General features: G+C 30.4%; 1 protein-coding gene across 1 annotated transcript in view; it reads left to right on the forward strand.

Annotated features, from left to right (window-relative positions):
• Positions 1-10,361, forward strand: part of igl (IQ calmodulin-binding domain containing protein igloo) — a 208,857-nt gene that overhangs the window by 174,853 nt on the left and 23,643 nt on the right. Inside the window, exon 3 of the mRNA XM_017908466.1 lies at positions 553-686. Within this exon, the coding sequence (XP_017763955.1) occupies positions 553-686 (134 nt within the window). The remainder of the gene's footprint in view (positions 1-552; positions 687-10,361) is intronic.

The following is a 10,361-nucleotide window of genomic DNA, read 5'->3' on the forward strand; positions in this document are numbered from 1 at the left end:
CTTATACTAATTAAGCTGCTTTTGAGTTTTTTCGTTTCTGATAACCGGATGGTCCGAAATCACGTCACTTATTCAAGCCCGTTTTTAAAAACACGATTTACCTAAGGCTATATAATTTCCACAATTTTCATTAATTTCGTTAAAGAAAAATTGTAAATGTTTTCTAAGTATAAATAAATCTGAAGGTTAAAACTGTATGCCAATATGTATCATGGTTCCCTTAGAAAAAAATCCCCAAAATGTCCACAAAAATACACCTTCAAGTTACTGATATAATCACATGGGTGATTAGGTTTTTAGAGCAAAAGTCGCGATTTTTGTTTCTAATTTCTCGGCCAGGTCGGTAAATCTGGATATTGAGTTGCTCGATAAAAATAAGTTGCTTCAATGTCAAAGCAATTTTTCGAACGGAGACGCTCTTAGGCTGTCAGTGTAAAAAGCTTGAAACTCGGAATCCTGTTTCCTCGACTTGACAAGGGCACGGCGTATCGATCCCAGCCTCGTCTATCGACATCAACTTAAGAGTATATAACCTTTCTTTTTGGTTGACAGAGCTTTGCGAAGCGGCGACGAAAATCCAGGCATCTTTCCGCGGCCACATGTCGAGAAAGGAGCAAGCTGCAGCAGCCATCGTGAAATCGGCGGAGAATGCCGTCGAGAATGTCGTCTGTAAGATGGAGGAGAAGGTGAGTCCTTAATTCTTTTACTTCAATTTTAAAAAGAAGAAAGTAAGACATGGAACTTGAAAGAACCGTGGAAAGAAGAGATAGGATAACTTGCATCCTTTGTTTTGCTTGAATATATGAAATTATGGGAATTACGAGACTTCCAAAATTGTAATTTCGTACGAAAGAAATTGAAAATTCGTAATAGTGACTCGAATTCTTTTCTAAGATATATATATTTAATTCACGAGTAATAAGAAAATTTCATTGGTAGAGGTATAGTTGCAAATTCGATAGTTGCATGGAAAATTTTGATCAGAAAATATTAGATAAAATCTTCAAAATTATTTTTATATAAAATAAAATAATGTAAAGTGACAAATACAGTGTTTAATATATTTAAAATTTTTAATTCGGTAAAATTAAATTGATTACTTGCACAGATTGTTGTTTGAATAAAAAGTACTAAATAAAATTTTCAAAATTATTTTTATATAAAATAAAATAAAATAAAGTGACAAATACGGTGTTTAATATATTTCGAATTTTTAATTCAATAAAGTTAAATTAATTACTTGCAAAGATTGTTGTTCCAATTTATTTGAGTTAGTTATGTATATAAAATTTGTATATACCTTTAAATTAAAATATAAATTTGAGTTAAAGCAATACATTTAAAAAGAAAATTGTATTTTATTAATATATATCGAATTTCAATGTATTCCTAAAATTTCTTGAAAAATTATATTTATGACAGCAACAGTATTATTATAGTCTCAAGACCCTAGAAATTTCTGAACATAAAATTATTTATAATTGAGAATATCGAAACGAGAATATTCCCAAAATATTCAACCTCTTCTTTCATTAATATGAGAATAATAATTAAAATAATAGAATCCTCTGATCATGTTATTTACTCCACACTAGTGATGTTGGAAACTCAACCAGTGTGTTGGAATTTTCAGATATACCATAGGGATTTTTATAATATATAATACCCACCAATTTAATCAGGAATATTTTTCTCTTCCCTTTTAAGCTGTTAAATGAAAACAAAAAAATCTTCAGTTATAATTAACAACGTTTTATATGCCACTGGACTTGGTTATATAATCTATATATACTATAATATAACAAATATTAAAAATACTCCCCATGATTCGAACAACATAGAACGACCACGTTCTGCAAAGTTTGAAACGCGTTCGTCGGCCATGTTGCCATTGGATTCCCATACTTTTATGTCATTTTATTCACTTGACGCGTTCGATAAGCGATAAAACTTACAGAAACATTGCGAACGTCCGTGTGTTTACATGTCGCTCAAAGAGGCGAAGTTTGCAACAATTTAGTTAACAAGTTCGCGAACGTTGAGTAGAGAGGAGTCTATCGAAGGGGTGTAATATAATATGATTTTGTATCACAGCTCCTCGGGAATATTGCGCAACCATTCTAAAATGGAGCACCCTTCTTCTGGAATAAAAGTATCACGTGTCGGCTCGATTGGCCACGCGCGTTTAGGTTATAAATATTTTATTTGAATATTAGATAGTGGAGAATATAAATACCAAACTGTAGTTAATATCGCGGGAAGGATAAGGAAATGAAAATTCACACGAATGTGGGGAATCTCCTCATTTATTGGAAATTTTTTTACCAGTGACTTGAAATTCGTATTCACTATAAAATTGGTTAATTAATTTATGTAATTAGAGTCTGGAAAGATTTTTGTTATTACAGTAGGTGTTATCTTGATAAAATGGTATGTAATTAATACTTTCATAATATTGTTATTAATAATGTGCATGGTGATTGACGATAGAAGGCAGAATGAAATGTTTATTAAATAAATGGAAATATTATTTATTAACTTTTTCAAAAATCGTGAATTATTTATGAACATTTTTCTGCAGTAGATGATTTATTTTTCCAATTTTTCTTTAAAATTTTGTTCCTATTATTCACTATTATTACTATTATTACTGCTACTATATATATTATTGTTCTGTACATATTATTGTTACTATTATTATTCAGAATTTGTATGGAAGAAATTACAAAAATTGAAAATTATAATTTTTCATTCTGATTTATGGGAGAAATAATATGAATTAATGTACAAATAATATAGAATGTATATTATATTATGAAAAAATTATACACATCATAGGAGGAATAACAGGAATTAAAAATTGCTATGATATTATGATACAATAATAAAATAATAGTACACTGACAGTTAAACAATCACTATTAATTATTATAAAAAAGTAGTCTGGATATAGTAATATATTAATAAAATAAAATAAATATAGAATACTAGTAGTAGAAGTAATAGTACACTAACAGTTAAACGATCACTATTAATTATTACAAAAAGGTTGTATCGATATAGTAATATATTAATAAAATAAAACAAGTAAAGAAACAAAAGCAATATATTTTCACATTTATATCACCTTTCAAGTCACACACTGTCACAAGAATTTAACCTAAAAATTGTACGTAAAAATCCACACAAAATATAAAATATAAAATGTTAGAGAATTTCAGAAATTAATTATTCCTAACTTCATCTCTATTATCAGCCTCTCAAATTAACCAATCACAATTTACTCTCATATCCGTCGTTGTACCATCTCACACGTGACACCGATCCACCCCGAACCTCACCCCAATACCGAGATTGCAATTTTACAGAGATAATAAAATCGCGAAACGTACAGAAATTTTTTCGAAGCTGAAACATCGAAGTCTCAAGACGAAACGTGTTTGAAAACTCTGGCATTAAAGTTTCCTCTGGTTTTCCCCCGTCTAAGAGTTTCCATTCCATTGAGGATTTCTGCTTTCGTAACTAGGTTGCAACCCATATACATCGTGTACGTATTATAATAGGCGTTGAAGTGCGGCTGGTTTAAAATTCAATGGTTCGTCCTCTTGAGATTAATTGGAAATCGATATTCTATTATCGAAAGTAATATCGTACTTTGCTCGTGACCAATTCTTAATCAGATACCGGATAGATACGTCCCTAACATCCTCACCTTCATATTTTTTTCTCCGTCTCCTTTTTCCTTTTTACCTTTTTAATTTTCATAATGGAGTATTGAACTTCGTTAAATCGTGGAACGTAGTTTCGTCGAATTTTCCATTCGAAATCCGTTCGCTGGAAATTTATTGGCACTTGAGCTCTATTAGCGAGGTAATAGGTACAGAAGGAGAGACCTTGCTTTTTTAGAGCAGGTGTATATCTTGGTTAGAGGAACGAAGAGATAACGCTTCGACAGTGATATTTCTTACTAGAGATTGTCTTTCGTGTCACGCGAGAGTTTTAACATTTCGTTGGAATTCCTTTTTATCATGGGGCAGAGTGAGAATTACTCGGGTGGGGTTTTCGTGAAATTCCTCGTGATTAATAATGGCGTGACTGAAATCGCGTGATTAAGATTGTAGGCAAAATTAGAAGACTGTTAGGTACAAATTTTGGTACTAGAAGTAAGGGAATTACCAAAATTATGTAAGCGTTGCATCTACTGATTATAATGTTTAGTACAATAATTTGGGTGCATGTAATTATTATATTCACACTTGACACTTGTGTGGTAATTGTGAATTACCATTATATCATTTGATAGTAATGATGATTGTCTATTATAATGTGCAGGGAAATAACCATCTACAGTTGTATAGTTGTATATATAAAATTGATTATTAGTGAAATATGTGGTAATGGTTAACATAGATTTTGAATATATATGTATAATGTCTGTAAGAAAGGGATGAGTGGGACAAGTATGCATGGGATGCCAATATCTATGGTTCAGATTATTGTGATAAATGAGTATACGTATAATGATCGAGGTGTGTTTGAATTGTGTGTGTTCATGTAATGTGTGAAAGTAGAAAGAACGAACCAGAGAGATTGGGCATAGGTAAGTTGTAATTGAGTTGTAATAGTGAAAATAGGTGTGAGCATGTGATTGCGAGGAATTAATTAGATTTATACTTAATATTTGTGTTTGATCATTTTTTGAAATTAAATAAAGAATTGTTCTTATTGTTACTGATATTTCATCCACCATTAAAAACTTGTGTACCTACAGGGTGATCACTCGGGCTATTTTTCCTTTGTATCTTTTCATGCTCGTACTCACACCTACACATGTCCACGCGCTGGAATTTTTTGTTGTACGTATTTTTCCACGACACGTGTTCTTTTATTTATAAAAATACCAAGCCACGGTACGCTTTTCTTTGTTTTACATAATAACGAATTCGCTTATAAATGACATCTACTAATGGTGCATTTGAAAATATAATATTTTTTTTCATCCCTTCATTCGTGTATTTTTATTGTTATTTAACATTGTATTTATATTACTGCCTCATGTTTCATAATAAATTAATTTTTTCAGTAAGTTCAAGTATTTTTACCCGTGGTAATACTTTCAATTAATACCGTATTTTTTAAACTAAATGTTTTTTAATTTCTGATAATAATAATAATAATAATAATACGAATAAACTGTAAATCAAAATTCTAATAATTCTATTCACGTTCCTTCTTTCGTACTTCGATTCAAAGACAAATTTCTGTTGTCATCGTAATAAGGAACATAAATTACGTGTCGATATAGCTATTATACTACGTAATAAAAAATCTAGAACACCTACATATACGTGTAATAACAATACGTAACAAAACTCTTATAATAGATATATAATTTTATTTGTATCAATGATCAAATAATAATTCTCAAAACGGATACTTTTACATAATCAACGCGAAGCTTTCTGGTATCACTGGAAAGAGAAGAGTTTTCCTTTTAAAATGATTTTTTATTCACACCGATATCACTTTTCGTTGCCGAGATATCGTTCTTTGAAGTTGAAGGTAATTTTGACTAATACGCTATTTGCGTCTCGCTCGCACAGTCGGATCTTTCGCTCGCGCACTCGGACCTTTCACTCGCTTACTCGGATCTTTCGCTTGCACAATTGGACCTCTCACTCATATACTCGGATCTTCCACTCGCACAATCGGACCTCTCGGTCGTATACTCGGATCTTTCGCTCGCACAGTTATCCCGACCATTGCAAACTCCGCTGCCGTGAGCTGGTCAGCGGCAGACGCTGAGTCAGCGTCTTTCGCACTCCCACTACGCATTTCTAGGAAAAAATATGGGTCAGTGTGTTTACCGGAATTCCGATTGCCATTCCTGACCTACCGCATTTTTAACGCTGCGCTTTAAGATCCCATATCTCGAGAACTATTTAAGCTATCGACTTGAAACAAAATGCGTTGTCAAGAGCGTGCTTTGCATTATCTACTGACGTATTGCTGGAGCTTTTACGATGCTTCTGTTCTCACTTCGCGTGTCAAATTGACGTCAGTTTAGTATATATATATACGTATGGACGCATACGGGTGTTATCTAATCGATATGATACCGAATCGATACTATCTATTTTAGCCTATAAATTGCAATATCATATCGAACAATGTCGTCGAAGTATACACTTCATTGTTTCAATTTATTTCATTCATTTAAACTGCAATCTCTTTTGTTAATATAATTTTCTTTACTCTTCTGTTGCAAATTTACATTGTAATGAAGGCAAATAAATTCCACTGGCAGTTAAGTAAGTTACGCGTAAATTACATTTGCTTACAATAAATTACGCTTGCAAATTACAGTCTGTAAAGCTTTTAACGAGCGTCGAGCCTCGTTCTGATTGTCAAGTAATTGTATTTCTTAAAGGTATTATATTATTTATATTTCGACGTTCGCTCACAAAGATCAATATAATAACCAGGGAATGAACGAGTAACTATATTTTCATACGATTCTTCTGGAAAATGGTGACATTTTCCCCTTTTTCACCTATATTTCATTCTCATTTTATCACGTTATTATCTTCTCTGCTTTAAATTGAAAAATTTCTGTAATTACAAACGATCATAATTTATCTTCCATAATAATAATAATTTAATTTGAAAATAAATTTTAATTTCCATCTGGGATCTGTCGTTGAAATATAGAAACGAATATTTCTACTGTAAGGTCTTTGAAAATTTGTAAAATAATTAGAAATTAAATTATTACTTTTCCTTTCTTTTATTTTAGATATTTCTGTGTTAAATTCATCGTGGCACGATTTATTTATTTTTGCTCGATGTATCTAATAATAACTTGGAAATGGGAAACACGAATTTAATTAAAATCCACACAAAGTAGGTTTACCGTGAAATTTTTGTTTATTTTATCGATTATTATGTTTGGCGGTTTACGTGTTTACTGGGATATTTAAAATATTTATTTTTCGTTGGTACCTTGATCTCCCTCGAGATAGCTCTGTCAAGCTTTATTCAAGGGGAATGTTTTCAATTAAACGTTACATGGTATCGAACGTGATGTATAAGATTAAATCGTTATCAAACAAGTGTAAACTGTATGTATATGTACTGATGTTATTCTGATATTATATTCACGAAACATTTACTAAAGAGTACACGAACGTGAAAGGAACTTAAATACAAATAAATTCTTTCTTTCGTATTTGTTATTTAACGTGTAATCTACATCTGATAGGAGAAACAATGGAATTAAATTTTATTTTAGGATTAAAATAACGTAAAAATAATTCAGATGGAAATAAAAATAAAAAGTTACAGGATAAAAAAGAAATTTTTAATGAACAATTTTATTGTAGATCTAATACAAATAATATATAAAATATAATATAAAATAATATATAAAGAGAATATGGAAAGAAATTATTGGTTCAGTCATAAAACTTGCAGTGGAATTTAAGAAATATTTAGAAGCAAGGTTTAGAAGTATTTTTATGAAATTTTTATGGAATTTTTATGGAATTAGAGTTTTCATCATTCTGTTGAATAATGTATGTTATGTTTCATTCTTGTTATTCTATATTAACCAGATTCTGTTGTTTTTCTCTTTAATTGCTACATTTAATGTCCAATTACCAACAGTATTTCCTTTGAACTTTGCATCAAACGATGAAGGACATCGATGAATAATTCTTCTTTAGAAAAATAGAATAAGTTTTCATAGCAAACCAGCATTTTCGGATTTATTTCAAAGAATATCAAAAGGTTCGCTAACTTTCAGAGTAATCCGACAATTTTAACCTCGGTTCAAAGAGGGAATTAAATAAAATGAAAACGAAATATCACAAAGGTTATAAACTTTCAAAATGATCCAATTCAAAGGTAAAAAAATATTTGAAAAAGAGAGACAGAAATGATATGTATATTCAGCTCAACTAAATGTTTTTTTAGTGCACTGAAAAAACAAAAGTAAAACCACTATGATCTTTCCAAACAACCCAATAACTTTGAATGACAAAACTTTTAGTATAATACAGTTATTTTTGTTGTAATCTTTTTCTAAACAATTACAAACGCTTCGGATTTTCAGAGGAAATGCGTACTTACATTTGAATTAATTTAAAAAGAAAAATTACGTATACCACGAAATTTTTAAAAAAATCCGCTACATTCAATTTTATCTTTTAAGAAGTCACATTCGACCTGAAATTTTATATAAACCTTACGTATTCCACTTAATTTCTTTTTTTTTGTAACACATTCACACACACATATATAAAATTAAAAAAGACTCAATACATCCAAATTGATTAAAAAAGAGAAACAAATATTACCAAAAGACAATTCAATAACTTCACATTCATTAGAAAAGAAAAAAAAGAGACGAATAACGTTATAAACTTTGAAAAAAAATTTGATTCATCTCCATCCACAACAAAGAAAAAAAAGAAAATTATAAATTCCAAGAATATTGTTTCCAAAATCAGCCATATTACTACATAGCAATCCAATAATTTCATACACATCAAAATAAAAAGTTCTATTCATCTCCATTTATAGAAAAAAAAGAATAAAGGAAAAAAAATAGAAGACAAAAGAAGAGAATATAAATTCCAAGAATATTCCTTCCAAAATCAACCATATTACCACAAATCAATCCAATAACTTCACATTCATCAATATAAAAAACAATAATTCAATAGCATTATGAATTCCGCAAAAAAAGAAAAATTCATTTCACCTGCGTTCACAGAAAAGAAAAGAGGAAAATATAAATTCCAAGAATATTACCATCCAAATCAGCTTAGAAAATCTCCCTAAATCTTCACTTCGGATTCGATTACAACCGAATACCCCCGTCGTCGCCATATCGCGTCGCGACTTATCTCCTCCCTGAGAATCTCGCATAAGGAAGACACGATTCCGTAGCATCTTTCGTGCTTACACCTCATTCGATTACGCGAGTCGCGTGCATTCACGTACAGGTAATACTGCGGAATCCTGATTTTTCGGCGGGAAGACGCGAGCATCGCAGGAATCCTCTCGCTCCGAAACATTTCAGAATCGTGGAGCTTGATCTCTTCCACGCCGTCTTGTCACTGTGCCACGCTTTTGTTTCCGGCGAATATGGGTCGTACACGTAATATGCAAACTTCGACGAATGTCTCTTTACGAGGAAAAAATTTTGTCGATCGCGGAACAAGTGGTTTCTGTGTCATTGCATATTTACTGCGATGGGTATCAGCGGCGTGGAATCGACTGAAAAGGGAGGAATTGAAAATTATTCATTTTATCGCGAAATTTTTATTTTTGAAATTTTTCCCCGTCGATACGAATCTTTTTATCAAGCAAATTCACTCCTGATGGTAATGAAATAAACTTTCGTGAAGGACGACAATGTTCTGATATAGTGGAATTAAATTGAACTTGAATTAAGTTTTAATTCGGATATTTAAATTATTTAATATTGATAATTAATATTATTTATTCGATTTAATTTTTATTTTTATTTTTATTTAAATTAAGTTGTAATTTGATGTAATTTGCTAATTTTGTTTTATCATTGCTATAATTTAAGCGTGTAATTTTTATTTGAGTTGCATGAGAATTCTTTGAGGGGTGTTAGGATTTTTTAAATTATAAAATGGGGAAATCGAGATGAATGTTTTTCGGAAAATTTCACGAAGTTTCGTCAAATTTATTTCGTATTCATTTCATGATGAATTAACATTTATTTTCGGATTATTACTTTCGCTATGTGTGATTGAGAGCAGAGTGACAATTATTTAACACGCGATTTATTTGTAAATTAAAAATGTCGCGTGTCTTGTGTATTTTTTGAATAATTTATTATAATTGAACTATAGAGGATATTTTTAGAATTCTTCTACGTAATTAAGTAAAATTTTGGCGAGACTCTAAGCAGAATTGTTTCATTTATTTGCATTACGTGTTGGTTTTCAATAGTCGTGAAATAAGGGGCCTGTACTTTTCATACTTTTGATAGGAAGGTGAAGTGGAGAGAAAAATAACACGGTCAACAAGTTTTCTCTTGAAACAGTCAAGGCACTGGCAACGTGAAAGATACAATGTTAACCTTTGTTCTTCGAAATAATTTGGTTAAATATTTGGCTAACGAAAACAAAATTAATTATCAAAATTAACGTTTATTACTAATATTAAAATATTCAGAATTATACTATCAAATACATTTTATAGTATTACTTCTCAGAAAAATATGAAAACATATGATATATACATATATTATATAATTCTTTTATATAAAGAAATTCAATTAAATACATGTTCCTTTTTGTAAAAAATATAACACTTTTAAA

This window comes from Eufriesea mexicana, unplaced genomic scaffold (genome assembly GCF_001483705.2).
Source record: "Eufriesea mexicana isolate 0111107269 unplaced genomic scaffold, ASM148370v2 scaffold10888, whole genome shotgun sequence".
Taxonomy (NCBI): Eukaryota; Metazoa; Arthropoda; class Insecta; order Hymenoptera; family Apidae; genus Eufriesea; species Eufriesea mexicana.